General features: G+C 45.7%; 1 protein-coding gene across 6 annotated transcripts in view; it reads left to right on the top strand.

Moving 5' to 3' along the window:
- The window catches only part of CDK19 (cyclin dependent kinase 19), a 1,825,462-nt gene that overhangs the window by 708,055 nt on the left and 1,098,869 nt on the right, over nucleotides 1-18,538 (top strand). For all 6 annotated transcript variants that reach the window (XM_069607768.1, XM_069607765.1, XM_069607766.1 and 3 more), the window contains one exon: nucleotides 530-670. In XM_069607768.1, the coding sequence (XP_069463869.1) occupies nucleotides 530-670 (141 nt within the window). The remainder of the gene's footprint in view (nucleotides 1-529; nucleotides 671-18,538) is intronic.

Raw genomic sequence — 18,538 nt, 5'->3', positions numbered from 1 at the left:
CGAAGCAAAGTGGCCTTTATTTGTCACATTGTCACGATGGACTCTCTCTACCCAGCGCAAGCGTCTCTTCTCATGGGTTTTGGCGCTCATCTGAAGCGCCCTTTGTCATGTTCCCGTGGCCAAGGTCTACTGCCAGCAAGTGACTGCTCAGAGTAGCAACTGCTGGAATAACACAACAGTGAATCTGAGAAGCTTCAGCCGAGGCCTTGACTAAGCCGAGAAAACAGTTTGCAAAATGCCATTATCCTAAAGATCCAAATTATAATTGCACTTTCATATGCAGGGCCACAGCAAATAGTTAGCCAGCATTGCAGGGCCACAGCAAATAGTTAGCCAGCTAGTTACCTTTACAAGTCCAAGATCTTAAATAATCTAAAGACAAGCCTATACAAAAATACATGTTGCTTGTCACTCCATCATTGGCTGCAGGGCCACACGAAATCCACTGTCCGTTTTATGTGACTGCAGCATGCATTGGAGTGGGGCCATTAGTAAAATGTATTGTTTGTCTGTGTTCTTTTGACTGCAGCACATTATAAAGTTCCACCGCGCCTCAAAAGCCAACAAGAAACCAATGCAGTTGCCGCGATCTATGGTCAAGTCGCTCCTGTACCAGATCCTGGATGGAATCCACTACCTGCATGCAAACTGGGTCCTTCACCGAGACTTGGTGAGTACAGTATGTGCCGCGTGCTCCTCCCCTCTTTTTGTGGCTCCCTATTCTTGGGCATTGCAAGTTTCGGAAGCCAGCCGTGGTTTTCCACCGTGCTTATCGGCAGCATCGGAACCAAAACAATGGCAGTGAATCCGGTGCTAGCAATGGAAGCAGTGGCCTCCGATAACCGTTGGCTCGCTGGCTTCTGGGCAGTGTTCAGAGTTGAAGGTCCTTTCAGATAGGCTCAGCCTTCTCTGGTGGTATTATGTTATTTGATGAAAAGAGAAGTCAAAGGCTTCGCCATAAAACATTTTTTTAAAAAGTAAGGTTACGTATGGTTGCAATGCCGTTGTACAGCGCTGTCTTCTGAATGCTGGCACCGCCGTCATTCAAGATGGCGCTGCACTCCATTGCATTTTTAAATGCTAACTTCTCTCTTTGCTGCTGGTGCTGCCTCCTTGCTTCTTGGGAGGGTCCAGAGGCGTTGGAGTGGGGGGCAGAGAGGAGGGAGATTTCGGGCCAGCACCAGAGCTGGCCTTAATTTTCCCAGAAAGTACCCAGGGCGAAAAATCTCACCCAGGAAAAAAAAATCAACTCCCGTACATATGTTAAACTTTATACCAAGTCTGTGTTTACCTCCTTATATTGTATTTCATACAAAACCCTGCAAGACTCAACTTAAAAATCAAAAAGCGAGAGACATTTATTAAAATGGGAACCAAACTGCAAAGATGTTCACTACACGTGGGTAAATGTAATTTCTTTTATAAAACGCATTTATTTTAAAAGCGCATGCAAGGAGGACTTATGACTATGTGTTTAATGAATAAGGTGTGAATGTTATTTATTTTGTGACGGTGCATGTAATGGTTTCTGCCAACATAGGTTGCCCGATTGTTAAAGTGATTGTCAGCCACTGGATCCAGTTGAAGCCAACTGATATCCGGCCCTTGCTGTAATTAGCTTCTGTTGCCTCATATATATTTTTTACCTGAAGGCAGGGTGCCCTGGTGTACATTCCATTTGACTATTTTCAAATGGTTTCTACTGGATCAAGTTGCTCACAGATGTACATCTTCTGAAATGCTTTCAAGAATAGTCTAGTGGTGATTTTATTTTGTTAGGTGAATTCCATTATTAAACCAGTATGTTACACCGGGATCCAGTTGAAATCATGTCAATTGGAAGTTTCTCCTCACAGCTGCCATAGTACAACTTGGCATATTCTACCCTTGCCTCAGCCAGCCTCGGCTGTCTCATGTTTTTACTTGAGGAAAGGGGGTCTTATTGTGTAATTTACTTGTTTATTTCTAAATGGTTTCTACTGGATCCAGGTGCTATTTTACAGGTTTTTTTTGCAGAACTGCTATGAAGAAACATTTAATGGTGATTTTTGTGCACACATATGTACTCCTCCTCCCGCTCCCTTACTGTACATCTTCAGACAGAGCCATGCAATCTCCATGCTTTCCCTCGCTAGTCACCACCCTTTTTCTCTGGCTCCGCTATACTTTTCTTTCCATCACCACCCCTTTTTGATTGCTCCCAAATCCCCCGACTGCTCACCTTATACCCTAACTCCTCACAGACCATCTTTGCAACACCTATACCAAAACGATTGGTTTTTAACAATGCCTGTTTTTTAATGTAGAATTTCTTAAGGTGGGTACCATTTTATACACCCCCAATGTACTGAGGCAGAGAGAGGGTGATGTGCCCAGGATAACACACTTTTGGTATTGTGGCAAATCCAGGTCTCCAAGATCCAAATTATACACCTGTACCTACATCAATTTGTCACAAATATGAATTGTAAAAAAAAGCAAAAACCGTATTGTCATATCAAGCAAATTTACCAAGCCTCTCACTGGATATTTATTATGCATCAAAAACCCAAACTAAATACCGCAACACTTTAGGACATGTCTGCCCCCTACCGTTTGCAGAATTATGGTCCACCTTACAGGACTGACATGCACCTATGCTAACATTAAATAACCGCTCCTTCCCTGCATCCATCCCAGGAATGTCATTTCACCAAAATGCCAGGGGTAGCGGAAGTGACATCATATGACCTTTGACCGCTGATGACATCACAGGAAGTGATGTCATTTGACCCCACGCCAAAGTGATATCACAGGAAGTGATGGAACATGACCTTTCACCCCTTGACAAAACAGGAAGCAGTATCACATAGCATTGTTCTTAAGTATAGTATGAAAAATATGGTGACAATATCACTAGAACGTGATATAAATTTCCTACAAGAATGGATCACAATATCTATTGTTAAGATCAGTGTGTATAGGCCCATATTACCAAATTACTGTTAATGCAAGCAGACATCCATGTCCAAATGATAATGATGTGTTATTATATAGCACTTGCGCTTAACCGCTTTATATAGAATACATACAATATCACCCAACCTGTGTTGGTACTCATTTATCGACCTCAGAAGGATGAAAGGCTGAGTTTAAGGGTTTAAGAACAGACTAAATCAGTGACTCACCCCCTGAAGTGTGCCAGAAATAAACCTTCAATGAGTCCAGCAATTATTGTATAGAATTCCAGAAAGACAAATTATTTGGTATTCCTATTCTTTCCTATTTAGGGTCACTGCTGAAACTGTTAGACTTGTGGAACCAGAGTTCTTTTTTAAATGTATTTTTTTTTTAAGAGGTCTGAACAAGAAAGCCAGCCACTCCAGAAACAAAGAGCCACATGGCGCTGGCCACAGCCCAGAAGCTTGCATTTAAAAGTTTTTTTTATGGGTAGCAAGGGAGACCTCTCGGGTCGCAGTTGCAACCCCTAGCAACACCTAAATGACGTCCCTGATCCCGCCCCTGTTGGTAGCATCTCTTTCCCACTAGCTCCATCCTGATTTGGAGCAGTAGAAAAGCAGATTAGCTAAATATAACATTGGGTAGAAATGGTTGCTATGACTTTGATTGTTTTAACCTCGGGGTAGCAATATATTTGCTATCTATTTGTTATTGGTCAGGTATACCAGAGGCCTGGGGTTCACACTACACATTCACTGTTCATAGCACCCAGGGCCCAACAAACCCTCCCCCGGTATACAGATGGAGGACTCATCCATGGGCAAGTTAGAACCTAGCACTGTGAAAGAAAGGTAAGTAAATTCCACATTGAGAGTAAACATTGAGAAACCAAGGGAACTGAATCCCGCTAAAGTCAAGACTGGTCCGAGCCCAACCGAGGGAGATCCAGGGGTGAAGCCATCACCCCAAGCAAAAGAGTTTGAGAAATTGAGGGAGGAGAAATCCTGCAAAAGGCAAGAGGGTTCTGAGCCCGACCGAGGGAGATCCAGGAGTGAAGCTATCACCCAAAGTTTATTGATAAAGGAACTGTGATATATTTTGGAATACGATATATTTTGGAATACAATACGTGAAGGGTCAGCGCCCAGAAGAGGGGGATCCAGGGCTGAACCCACCACCAAGCGATCATTCAGAGCCGAACTTTTCATTTGTTAAAGGAACTTTTGTTTTATTATTTGAACACATCAGGTCCTTGAAGGCAAGTGACATTCAAGTGAAACGAGACTTGGCCATCGACAGCCCTGTGTAGAAATCAAGACCCGGACCAGGTTTGGGTTGCTGAAATTATACTTTATTCATGTGATTTTAAACTAATGAAAATATAATCCATGAACTCCTTGAGAGTTACTCCACTCTTAGGCAGTCTTCCAGGTACAGGATTTAAGCCCTCCTAAGTCTCCTTGTTGTCCGGATAGGCCCACCAGTTGTTCCTTCTCTCCTCGTCCTCTTCGTATGACTAGGAAAATCAACAACAAATGCTGGATTAGTTCCCGGGCTTTTATAAGATGTGAGTGACTTGCTTCCCCCCCAATGGAAAGCTTCCCTGTCAATCAGACTTCTCATTGGCTGGTATTGCCATGTCCCGCCTCCTTTAAAGGCTGCCGTGGTTTCCCAGAGTGGCTGCTTCTGCTGCCTGCCAGAAGAGTCCCGCTCCCAGGCCACTCCATCCCGTGAGTCCCTCCCCCCTTTTGAAGTCTCTCCCTCTCGCCATGTGTGTTGGTTTCTGTGGCCGTTCAGAACGGCCCGCCCCGCCGAGCAAGCCGTCTCTCCCTTCTCTCCCTTCCTGGTGGGGAGAGACGCTCGGCGGGCCGTGTGGGCCGGCTCTCCGTGACTGCCCGTGTTTCCCGCGGGTTCGCCGTCACCAACCCGTCTCCCGGGCTGCAGGCCGCGGCGGCGTTACCCTTGGCGGGTTCAGGTAAGGCTGGGCGGGAGGGGGCCGCTCCTTTCATGTCGCGGCTCGTTGCCGCGATCCTGTAGAGTCCCGGGGAGAACGGGTGGGACGGGGCTGCGTTCTCTGGATCGCGGCCCAATGCCGCGATCCCGCGGAGTCCCGCTACCGCTCCCGGCACCCCCTCCACTCCGGGCCCCTTCTCACACCCTGATAGCAGAACGCTTCAGAGTTAAAAGCTGAACTGCCATCTCGTGCTAGAAAAGCTCGAGAGTGTGTCATGAGAACTGCCATTGGAACTGTCGTCACATGCTGGAGAAGCCCGAGACTATACTGTGCTCCAAGCTCCCATCTTACCCCATATCCAAAACGTGTGGAAGGAAGACTCAGGCTACCGCATCCTGACATATTATTTGAGAACACTTCTTTATTTTCTTGAGAATTATCCACACCCTTTTTTGTATTACTTGTGAGGTTTGGCAATAGGTTTCTTAGTATAGGCCCTTTTTATATTGACACAACGCCACTGGGACTGCCGTATTTTTCTTTTGATGGTTGATGCTTGCTCCCATCTTAGATTTAGGTTTAGATTAGGCGTTTTTCCAACCTGCGTACAGCATTCATTGTTCAATAAACAGCCTTAAACTGTGATCACTTGTAATCACTTGTATCCGTCTTACTTGTTGCCACCATGGGTTTCTCACAGTGAGTAATGAATCCTTGCATCATAGAGCCGTGTTGCCTAGTCCTGCTTTCCAGAATCATTTTGATTAGTGATGAGTGGTTCACTGTCTCAAGTGCTGTGGAGATGTCTACAAGTATGAGGCCTGAGGTGGTGGTGGCATTTGTTTTGGCATTTAGGTTGTCCCATATGGATTGCAGCACTGCAGTTGCTTCTCTCATGGGTCAGAATTCTACTTTGGCATGGTCCAGGATGTTATTCGCATTCGGGCTCTGAACCCTGCAAACAAAAAACGACTTTTCGAAAGGCAGATGTGAAGGCCATCCCTGCAAGGTCATTTTTTTTCCTACCTCCTCTGTGCCCCATTTACTGCGCAGAACTACTGCCACACATGCACCGCCCTATTACCTCTGGTGTTCCGGCACCCTCTCCCGGCTTCCCTTCTAGGCTGCACCTCCTTAAGGCCCACATACAGGAGACAGCTTTCTGTATGAGGCCTTCTGTATTTAGGCCTTAAGGGGGCGTGGCTTAGAGACCTAATCGTTTTATTTCATTTGGCAAGTTTAAGGATTTGAATAGAAACGTAGCTGTAAATGATGTTTACTAGGAATGGTGTATTTATGATCAGTCGCTAGTTTGTGGCGATATTCTTGGTTTACAAATGTGTTTTGAGCAGGAGTTTTAAGTAGGCTCTCTGTAAGTATTGTGGTACCGCTTCCCTCACTACTGTTGAGATTGAGTTCCCAGTTGGTTAGGCAGAGTTTCCTTACTTAGAATATATTTTAGATGCTTAGGGCAGGGATCGTTTGATGGGCCTTCTTTGTTGCTTTCCCTAAGCAGTTTGAATAATTCTGCTTCAATAATGGGTTTGACTTGGTTGAGTCTTGTTGTGTTTGGTATTGATGTTCCTGAGATCTTCCTTCTTTCCCATTTGTTTGCACTGTGTCTGTGTCTTGTTGAATGTCCTTACCCTTTTTTGGGAAGTGATTGCCATATAGTTTTTGAGAGGGTGTCAGTTTTGTTGTATGAGTTTGTACATTAAATGTATTTGGTGATTTTGAAAACCCCTTTTTTCGTGGATGTGTTGCCATTTTGATGCATTCTTTGCATTGTAGTTGAATTGCCTATGGGATTGCTGCTTTGTATGTTCAGATCTGTTGTTGGGATGTTCTGTTGCCTTGATGGTTGCAGCCTTTTCCCCATGTCTGCCCTGATACAGATTCCCATTGTTTTTCGTGATCATAGTGCCCTCCCTGGACATCATAATGAACAGTCCTGAAGCAAATCATATGCTGAATTTGCTAGTGAGACTGCAGGTCTTTAGAAAGACAATGTTTATTTATTTATCTTGCGGGCCAGACCCTGAGGTATCAGGGCGCGGAAGATACAAGAAGCCTTTCAGCTTAGGTTACACATAGCATATATACAAATCAAGAAAATACAGATACAAATGAACAAAATACAAGAAGAACAAACACTATACAGGCAGCGTGATAACAGGCACTCTGAGATCAATATGTAATACGATGAAGTGGTATTACTGGTCATTGTCTTTAAGCCAGTTAATGAAATGAAATTCTGTCTGAAGTTCATATACGATTGGTCCACTCGTAGGGATGGAGGCAGGGAGTTCCAAAGCTGAGCGGCTTTAACTGTAAAGCTGCTGCCCCCGACCTTTGAAAGTTTAAATCTTGGGATTGTAAGGCAGTTGGTATTAGCTGTTCTAGTGGGCCTAGTCGAACATTTTCTAGAGAATCTCTCATTAAGGCAGCAAGGTGCGGCATTGTTTAGACATTTGTAGATAAGTGGGGCAGATTTCAGCCGGATTTTGTCGCAGGTAGATAGCCAGTTCTTTTGTCTCCTAATCTCAGAGATGTGCTCTTTCCTTGCTAAACCGAGTGCAGCTCTGAGGGCATTATATTGGAGTGTTTGAATTCTTCTGGTGATGTACTTATTAGCCCCGATGTAAAGGGAGTTACAGTAGTCCAACTTGGACAAGATGAGAGCTGTGGCAAGGATAATACAAGTATTCGTGGATAAAAAATGGTTTGCCCGCTCTGATTAGTTTGCATATGTATGCATTGGCGGAAGCCATAGAGTTCACTTGTTTGGTGAATGTGAGAGTGGAATCGAGGTAAAAGCCTAAGGTTTTTACCTCTTTGGCAACTATGATAGAGTTGCTGTCGATATTAAAGGAAGTGTATTCAGGGCCTAGTTTTTTTAGGTTGGAGATGGTGCCCAGGATAATGAGCTCAGTTTTGTCATCATTCAGGCATAGACCGTGTGCTGCCATCCATGCCTGGATGATGAGGTAGACTCTATTCACAAAGACCAAATCCTTTTCATAATCCACAGTAAGTGGCAAGAGACTCTGATTATCATCTGCATAATTAGTGTAGGTGATACCAAGATGGTCCAGATAATCGAAAAGGGGCTTGGTGAATATATTATACAAAGTGGGTGAGACACAAGATCCCTGGGGCACTCCACAGGTGATAGGGGTAGGGTCAGCGGCTGCTGACAGTGAGAAAACTCTCATAGTCCTATTACTTAAGAATGATTCTATCCAGATTATGGCCTCCTTGGAGAAATGCACGGCTGAGTCCAGGTGGTTACATAAGACCTTGTGGTCGACAAGGTCAAATGCAGCTGAGAGGTCGAGGAGGAGAAGTAAAGCTGATTTTCCCTTGTACCTGAGCTCATCAATTTGAGTCTTGAGGTCAATTAGTGCCGTTTCTGTTCCATGTTGTGGCCAGAAACCAGATTGGCGAGCTCCTGGAAGGTGGTTGAGTTCCAGATACTTCTGAATTTGTAGGTTATTCAACTTTGTCTAAAATTTTGAGGAGGAATGGCACTGTAGTGATGGGCCGGTAGTTGGTTGGTATGGTTGGGTCTAGAGTCTGTTTTCTAAGGAGTGCAAGTACCCAAGACTTTGAGGGCACTTGGAATGGTGCCCATGGTGATTGTCCCCTATTCTGAGGGAGGGTTACTCAGCATGTCTTTGATAACTCTCCTCTTCATTACAGGTGACCGTCTTGCAATTTTGCACTCTGGTGGGATTGTGGTGCAGTGGGAATTCTGACAAGACGGAACGTTGCTGGTGCTTATCCCGTCAATGAGAGTTGGGAAGCTCAGTAACCCCTCAAAAACTGATGGAGGACTCTTTTGTTGTTTGACTGCTGGTCCATTTAAATCCTTAGCGTGTTGTTCAGAGTTTGCCTGAACCTCTCTGCATCACCAATGGCTTGGGTCCAACAGGGCATGGTGCTCATATGTGTTATATTGAGGGCTCATTATCAATCTTGATGGATTGTAGTAGCCCATGGGTGGCTGGTATTTTCAAAATTTTGAATATTAATCTTTCTGAAGTGCTCGACTCGACAAATTCCACCTCAGTATAGCAAGAGTATTCATTTATGATGACTTATGCATATTGTCCTATTGCCAGTGATCCAAAGTCTGTAGTGAGGCATTGCCTTGGCTTTCCTCCTCTTGACATTCATCTGATGGGTCCCGGACTCATTGGACGCCCTGCTGCTTAGCACAGGATGCAGGTCATAAGTGTCAAGTCCACTGCTTGCTTGAGCCTGAAAACCACATATTTTTCTGCAGATTAACCTTGGTCTTGCTTTGCTCCTGATGGCCAATGTGGACCAGTTGGACGACTCACAGTATGACAGCCGTGGGAACCATGATGCAGAGATTCCATGGGAGGAGGCCTTCATGGGTTCCTTAGAGCTCAGTTCTTATCGGTCTGTCAGCATTAGGGCCATAAAAGTACATCCTAACACATACAAAATAACAATAAAACAAATGACTATACGTCCTTCCATGGTGTAATGGAGCAATTACCATAGCTCCTGAACACAACTCTTAGCCGGCAAGCCTAAATCCCAATTAAGTTCTCTTCAAATCGACCGTAAATGCAGATTCCTCTGTTCCAGTGGAATTACCCACTGTCCTTTTCCCCAGCGGCACTACATTTGCACCAGAGAGCACTGGATACCGTGCCCTAGTTTAACCGGGATCGTCATTGTTGAACTCGGAGTGGGCTCTGATTTCGATCGTACTATTTTGTGATGGGTGACGTTTCATATCAATGCCCAGTATACCATTGGCCTCTCTCTGCTCCCTGAATTAAATCCACAAAAGATCAAAGGCTCTCTCCCCTGATAGTGCAGTCTAGTACAGTCTAAAATATCCTCGCGCATTACAGATAGGCAGCCAAATACAGCATGGAACCAGTGGATGCATTTATTTATAAGCGCTTCCTTGGTGTCTAGGTAACTATGGGCCAGTTTGAGAACCTTGTGCAAGAATACTATGCCCCCCATACTGCCCCCTCTCACCTGATTGTTTTTCATACCCTGCCTATACGGTGGTCTGATGACCCTAGGGTAAAACCATTGGGGGTGGGGTGTGGTGCCACATAGCCAGCCCTGCCTGCTGGTTTATCGACCGTGGGATTAGCACTAAATGCATGGTCTGCCTGCCTAACTGTGATCGGCTGGGATGGTTGGGCTGCATAATTCAATAATCTTGGGGTGAGGGCAGGGGAACCTGAGTGGTTTGGAGCCTGGGGCCCTTTGTCGGCCAAAACGCTATTAAGGCCAGTGCTCTCTCCGATTGCTGGTGCTAGTTGTGCTTGTAGGGACATAAGGGTTGTGATGATCTATTTCCTCCGATGGTTTAGGAACCCCTAAAACATGCTCCAGTCTGGTTGGTGGCTCTCCCTCTTCCATAAGCTTCGAAGAGGGCCAAAAGCAGCCTCTTTAAGTCTGCTAGCTCGTTCAAATCAAGGATGTATTTACAACCACTAGCCACGGATGTCCCTTACGCAGCTGGGTCAAGGATATGCAAAATAGATTAACCGGGTGAGATAGGTGGGCAAGGGGGACTGTACACAACTGGGGACCACTTTCAGCGCACCTGACCAGCCCCTTCTTGTTTAGGTCTAAGCCTATAGGGGAGGGGCTAGTGTCATTGGTAGTGCACAGTTTATCTTTGACGCCCACATTATTACTATTTTCCCGTGCAGTGAATCTATTAGAGGTTGGGGAAGAGGCCAGCGTTGTGTGTTCTGGTTGGAGTCTCAGTAAGGCTGTAATCTCATCATCTTTGTTGTCTCTCGTGGGACTTTTCCTGGACAGCAACACCCACCCTGTAACCAAATTAGTGGCACAATGTTCACAGGATTCTGGCCTGTACTGGCCATCACAAGCACTTGTTCATCCTTGTTCGCGCCAGTTCTGGTTGGGGGTATATCAAAGGTATGAGGGCTGGTCACTGAGTGCTAGCTGTAGGTGACCACTCCTCTACTGCTACTGTTGTGTGCGTTTGTATTTATTACATTGATAGAGCGCTTTACGCCAAAGCGCTTAACATTACAACAACAGAATACATTAGAAAAAATGTGTAGCATAAATGCAAAACATGAGACAAACCAAAAATAACAACATGAAAAACAATTTACCGAGGACTGTGGAAGAGAGGCAGAGTAGAGGAAGAGTGGGAGGGAAGTGATGAGGTTAACACGATGGGCCCAGACAACCTGGTTAGCGCCAAGGAACTGATTAAATGTCCTTAATCTGTGTACATGCCTCCCCTGTTAGTCTTGTGGGGTTTTTGGGCTGTTTCTTGTCAGCGCCAGTGCCAAGTGAAGGGGATTATGTTAAAATCTTCTGCTTTACTGTTAATATTTTTTGTTTTGGCACCACTTGGTGGAGTGGTGGTATACTTGATGGAGAGGTTGACAGCCACGACAGCGGGGGTGGATGGGGGGGACGTCAGATATAGGCCCTCCCCCCAGCCCAGCCTCAGTCTCTTATCTGGTCAGGCACTGCATATGTTGCTTTTCCCTTGCTCGTTGTTTCACAGTCTTGAAAAGCGGACGTCCTCCCCCTGCATGCGCCGAACACCCAGCGTGAGCCAAATACCCAGCGTGAGCCAAATACCCATGCACTTTTCCACAGGTTTCAGTCAGAGGGTTTTGAAGATAGGGGTGTGGCCTGTAACAGTCCTTGGCAGCAAGCCCACTGGGCTAAAATGGAGCCGGACACACACGCCCTTTTCTGCAGGCTTCAGTTCTTATCATGAATAAGCTCTGCAGAGTCTGTGGGTCAATGCGGTATGGTGTCAGTGGTTTTCCATGCAATCCTTTCCCTTGCTGGTAGTCATCGCTTGCCTGATAATTCGGAAGTACTTCTCTTCATCTGAAGCAGCAATTATTTCCTCCCTGGAGATTTCTTATGCAGTGGTTTTAGCCACCACAAAGCAGACAAGTTGTTGTTCTACCTGGTATGCTGCCTTGGCCGCTTGAGTGTGTCGAGAAAGTCTCCAGGGGTACTGTCCCCAGGCAGATGGACAAATGCAGTTGCAGGATTCACTTTTGAATCCTCAGTGTAAAATGGAGCGCAGACCCCTTGAAGATCTTTATTAGCGATTTGTGGGCAGTAATGATCGTGAGCGGATGTCCATACACATAAATGTAAAATTGCTTGCTTCCCTATACTACTGCAATGCCCCCTTCTCAATCTCTGAAATCTTAACACCAGCCGGGTGAGTGCTTTGCTTGCATACACTACGGGAACAACTTCACCCATTGCCTCTAGCCCCTGAAGGCTGGTGTCGACCACTAACTTGGTCTTGCAGGTTGGATCGAAGTACGCCACTGTAGTAACAGCCGCCAGAACATCTTTTGTGGCTTGGAAAGCCTGTTGTTGTGGTGCATTCCACACCCACGGTTATATTGCTCTTGTTAGTCTTTTAACAGGATCTGTGATGGAGGCCATATAATAGGGCTTATCCCTCTGCAGTAGTCATGCCCAATAAATACCTTACTTCGGACTGGTTGTGTGGGGATTGTGCCGATTTGCTATCTGAGACTTTGCGTACATCTGCCGAGATGCCTCGCTTGTGGAAAATGTACCCAAGGAATTTCAGCTTCTCTTTGTCAAACTTACACTTCTCCCTGTTCGACGTGAGCCCCTGATCGCAAAGATGTTGCAGGGCTTTATTTAAACGACTGTGGTGCTCAGCCAGTAATCATGCAAAAATAAATGTCACCACTGACATTGATATCGCGTCTAATACACCATAGATAATGCCCTTAAAATTTTGAGTGGTGGACGAAAAGCCAAACCTGAAGGTTTTGTAATGGTGGATATGTGACCAAAAGTTAGCAATGTACCTCAAGCTTTCATGCAGGGGATTCTGCTGGTAGCCAGCTTTGAGGTCTAATTTATAGAAGTGTTGTGCTCATTGGAGCTCAGCAATTATATCATTGATTGTCAGCGCCAAGTGCCTCTCACATTTCACTGCCTTATGTGAGATTCTCATGTCTTCTCAAAGGAGAGTTGGACAAGTTGTTTGGGTTTTTGAGCAACCACAATGTGTGACACCCACAGAGTTGGCATCTGTACCTTATCCATTACGCCTGCTTCCTCTAACATAAGGGTTTTTGCCTCCATGTTGTAATGTAATGTGGTCTTATATAGCCCTCATTTGCCAATAATGTTGGCCTTGCTGCGCATGGCTCTGTAAGAAAGGAGGGCAGGGTGTGTTATTCGGATAGCAGGAAAGCAGATGCAGAAACCTTTGGTGTTGATAGATGCAGGTTGGAAGTACCTGTTATCTGTATGTCATGAGAATCTCTAAGTTGTTTGTGGTTGGTACCGGCTAGGCAGGTTAGCCATATGTATAATCGCTGGATGGTGGAGTGCAGACACTGACAGCATGGTTGTTGATAGAAGATGGATAGGGTCTGTATCTGTTAAGCACATTAGACCTAGCAGGTCACCTGTAGGAGTGTGGGAGGTGTAAGGATGCTAAAGTTTAGTATTGAGGAGTTAGTTGAGGGATGAGTGGGGGCAAGGTCACTTCCTTGATCTTGGTGGTAGATTTCACTGAGATTAAAGGTGCAAACTAGTGCTACGCAGGAGAGGTTCCATGAGTCAGTTTGGTTTGCCGCAGTTGGTAGTGCCAAGGGTTTTGAAAAATGCTTGTTATAAATTAGCACACACGTTTATGGTGCATACTTTTTAGTCATTTGCTATTATTTTTCCTTTCAAAGTGGTTGGTTAAAAAGCCAAGTCTTGTGCTGTTTCCTGAAGGTTTGGTGGTTCTCCTCCAGGCAGAGAGGTTTGGGTAGGGTGTTCGAGAGTTTTGTGGCTAGAACTGCAAAAGAGGATCCTCCATGCCATTTCTTGTTGAAGATAGGCACTAGTAGTAGACGCCGGCTCTGCTCCAGCTCGCCCTGACTCATTGCAGGACGAACCAGACAGAATTTATTCCTGAGCCACAGAACCTTGATGATTTCTCTCTTGGCCCATTTTGCCACAACCCTCCTCCGGGATTGGGCCCCATTCACCAGCTAGCCACAGGTCTGTCCAACCCGGAGCCCCACCGGACCTCGGATTCAGGACCTGGGTTCCATCTCTGGTCCCCCAAGGGCCGCCTGCCTCCTTCCCGACCGCCTCCTTAACAATTCACGCTAACAAAGACCACCTTGATTTCTCCATTTTACCAACGATGAAACCTCCTGTGTTCATCGGCTCCCACCCGAAGCATGACCCATGGTGAGTGGGGTCTGTCCCTGGAACCCTTAAGAACATGCTTTTATGTATTAAATTACATCTTACTGACCCACTCCAGCAACCTGCTGCTGTTGTAACACTGCTCTCCTAAATCTTCTCTACCCTTTTCTTGTTTTCCCAAACACAGTCTCCTGACTTTTTTTTTTTTTTGGCCCCAGAAGAAGGCTATCATCTATTCTGCCAAAACGTCAGCAGCACATTGGCCCAGACCTTCTATGGGCATTATTCAGTGCTGCAATTACACTCCTAACATCATACTCAGACATAGGCCTTGTAATGTTATCCTGTGTTTTCTACACCTATTGACATGAGACATTCCTTGTACAAGCAAATTGCCTATTAAATGTACAAGTGGATGAGCCACACCCTATGTCATTTGTAATCATGCTATAGTGAATTTCTAACTATATGTTTGTTTACCACAATGTACATCAAGTATTGTCATGTGTATACTAAACCTTAAATCCTTTGCAAATGAAAAAAAGCACCAGCTAATGAATAATGAAAAGCTGTAACTCTTTTACATGATCGTGAGATATGTGTTTGTTAACAGCAAGCATGTTGTTCCCAACAGCGGTTGTCAAAATTGTATGGGCACCCACCAGGGTCTAAAAACCAGTGTGCACTTGATTTTTTGTGTGCATTTCTTAGATTCATAGAGGGTAGGACAACCCCCTTGTTATAACTAGTACTAGTGCAGCATTGATGGGCTTAAGTGCTCTGGGAGGAGTTTAGTTTTAAGCTTACTTCTGAAGGAGGAAGGGGCCCCCTATGTGGTATGAACGATGGGCTACGGACAAGGTTTTGAAATGCACCCTTTTTTATGGTTAGCCAATGGAGAATATGTAAGGCTAGCTGCCTGCCTCGTGACTCGTGCTGCCCACCACCATCCTTCATTTTTTAATGTTGCTGGAGCAGCTTTCTGCATTTCAAATTGAAGGTAAGCCCTGGTGGGCTATATTACTGCTGGGGGGATGCTGCAAAACAAAAACGAAAAGATAAAGAATTTTTGCCAAATTCTTTCAGCGAGCGCATGTCCTGCTCATAATGGTTCTGAAGAAGAGCTACACATTTTCATCTGCAAGCGCACATGTGGGGCCGTATCGTTGATGATCTACACACCTGCCTGTGGCCATTTGGCTTTTCCTCTTTGCAGGGCCATTCACACTCCAATGTGGCTGCCCCGTCCTAGGGTTAGGAGCCACCACCCATTGCGAGCCTCCTGCCCATTTACGATTGGCTGCCTCTCTGCCTTTAGCCAATCGGAGGCACTGGCCCCTCCAGCCAAGGCCCACAGCTAAGGATCTGTCTGAACCTGTCTGGGCCTAGGAGGGCTGGGAGGGCCCCCACTCATTCTCCCCCACCATAAACTATGCTGCAGCCTGCTGGGTACATCCTGCTCTCCGATGAACTCGTCCCTCAGCACCCATACTAACTATTGAGCCTCCAGTGAGTGATGGTTGAACTATTCATTTGCCTTCTTCACTAGCAGCCTGATTTATATCTTTGCATATCTCGCTTGTTTATCCTCTTCACCTTTCTCTTCTCTCTCTGGTGTGTTCTTTACACAAAATCGAATTTAGCTGTGTGCATTTACATCCTGCACCTCACTGCATTTGTGGCCTTTTCATTGAAAATACATTTTACCTGTGTGTGTTTACATTGGGCCTCCATAACCCAAATGCATCCTCACTATCTGATGCCCTTGACACCCTAGGCGTCTCAAGGCATTACCTCCCCCACACATTCTAAAGGCTGTACTCTAGATTGGATGGCTGACACAACTGTAAAATCTCCACCAGTGCCATCATTTCCTGCCCTTGGTCAGACCACCACTTTATCTTCTTCTCCATCCCCCAGCCACCAAAGTCAACATCACTACTGCCTGCATTATCATGAAGCTCAAGCAAGTTCACTAGAAACATCCTTCCCCTGCTTAACACCCCCGGAACACCAGCCCCCCTTCGCGTCCAACACCAACGCATTAGTGACAACTTATACCACAATCCTTTCAAAAGCTGTGAATACCCTAGCCCCACACAAATCCAAGATAGTTAGACACTCAAACTCTTGGTTCACACCAGACCTCTTGGAACTCCGTTCTCTGAAACGACAAGCTGAGCTCACTTGGCTAAAGGACCCTTCTGACTCTGAAAAATTAGTTCAGCAAAATATCAAAACAATACAAGGCAGCCATAATCGCAGCAAAATCAAATTCCTTCAACACTAGAATCAGCATGGCCAACTCTGACACAAAAGAAATCTTTGCCATTTGTAGGGAACTTGAATCTCCCACCCCACCACCCTCTCCCAAGACGCTATGTGGTGTTCTGACATTCAAGCAGCACTCTTATGTAAAATAGACACCCTGAACCTAAAAATACTCACAAGCCAAATTCAATAACGACCCGACAGCAGCAAACTTCAGCTGCATTCCCCCACCTTCCCTCCACCAATCAATTCTCCTTCAGAGATCTCATGCAAAGCGAAGTCTTAAAGATTTTCCAAAGCCTGAAACCCTCAAAATGCAAAGGCGATATTTGCCCAGCATCCCTCGTCAAAAGGTGTGTTAGCCCGAGTCATCACAGCTGTCATAAACGCATCCTTCTCCAAACGTACCATGCCAGCCAGCCTTAAAAAATCTGGGTCCTCGCCCTTCTGAAAAACCTCCTTAGACTCATTCATTCCATCTAACTATAGGCCAATTCCAACTGTCCCTGTTCTACTAAAAATCCTAGACCATGCAGCCTACTTGCAGGTTCAGAAATGTTTGGAGGATAATAAAATCCTAGGGATTCGCCAATCTGGCTCCCACCCAGGACATGAAACAGAATCTGCCCTTCTCGATCTGAAAAATCAGCTTGATGAGATCAGGGATGAAGGAAACTCTGCCTTGCTCCTCCTCCTAGACCTTTCCGCCACATTCGACCTGGTCAACCATCAAATCCTCTGCCAACACCTTACCAACCATGCCAATTTCTCCACACCTGCCTCTGCCTGGATCGCATCCGTCCTGGAAGGCTGAGTCAGGAGAATCTTCTCAGACACTGCCAATGCTCACCCCCCCATCACCTGTGGTGTTCCCCAAGGATCCTGCATCGCCCCCACCCTTAAACAATATCTTTACAATTCCACTCTTTAACATCCTAGACTCCCTCGGCATAACTTACACCAACTATGCCGATTATAGGCAAATCCTGATCCCACTCTCCAGCAATTACACAGATGATTCCATTGCCATCAACAACATCTACTCCACAATTCAGGCATGGATGGCAGCTAATCATCTTTGCCTCAACAGCGACAAGACAGAAATCTTAATTATCGGCACACCCAATGCCTCTTAAGTCGCTTAACATTCAATACACATCCTTTCGATCCAGTGTGTTATTCCTGTCTCTACCACAGTAAAGACACTAGTTGTCTACCTTGACACCTCACTAATTTTGTCCAGACAAGTAAAACAGCATTGCCTCCTCGGCAGCTTACGCCACCAAGGTCCTCAACGCAGCCAGACCCTTCCTCGCTAAAAACACCTTCCTCATCATTACCCAGGCCATCATTGGGTCTAAGATTGACCATTGTAAAGTCCTATTCACAGACACCTTAGTTAGAAATATTCAAAAACTGCAAGTTGTACAAAATAACGCCTTGAGAGCAGCCCTCAACATCCCGAAACGAGAACACATCTCCAAAGTTAGGAGAGAAGCTCATTGGTTGCCCATCCAGGAGCGGATCACCTTTAAAACACTTTCCATTGCCCACAAATGCCTCTCCAATACAGCGCCACTTGTCTCACACAAACAATCACAAAAGCCCATTCATCAAGGCCCACTAGGACCCCATACACGGATAGACTTCTTGTGCCCAAAGTAAGAAGATGTAAAGCTGGAGGCTCTAGCTTCCCCTATCGTGCTGCCAAACTCTGGAATGACCTCCCTCCCTCCCTGAGAGCTGAGAAATCCTACTGGATCTTTCGTAAAGCTCTCAAAACCCGGCTCTTTTCCTAACCCGCCGCCCCCACCGTCCCTGCCCATCATGTCAGCTATTTGACATTATACCACCATACAGTATGTGCAGTATGACCGACATGTATGAGAACGCTTTATCTCTTTGCAACTGTAATATTACCTTTGCTGATTTGTGTCTACGCAACAAGCACTTTACTGTATTACTAAGCTTGCCTCCTTGACTTTTACCTGCAACAGCGCCTCAATGCCTCTGGGTTGTATGTGCGTTTTACAAATGAAATAAATAAATAAATCATGCACCTCACCGCATTTGTGGCCTTTTAATTGAAAATCGAATTTAGCTGTGTGTAATTACATCCTGCACCCTAACTTCATTGCATTGTGCCCCTCCCATCCTACTGTC

The sequence above is a fragment of the Ambystoma mexicanum genome, chromosome 4q (assembly GCF_040938575.1).
Source record: "Ambystoma mexicanum isolate Mex_15411 chromosome 4q, UKY_AmexF1_1, whole genome shotgun sequence".
Taxonomy (NCBI): Eukaryota; Metazoa; Chordata; class Amphibia; order Caudata; family Ambystomatidae; genus Ambystoma; species Ambystoma mexicanum.
Note: the sequence above shows the minus strand (reverse complement) of the source record. Positions and strands in the feature narration are given on the sequence as shown.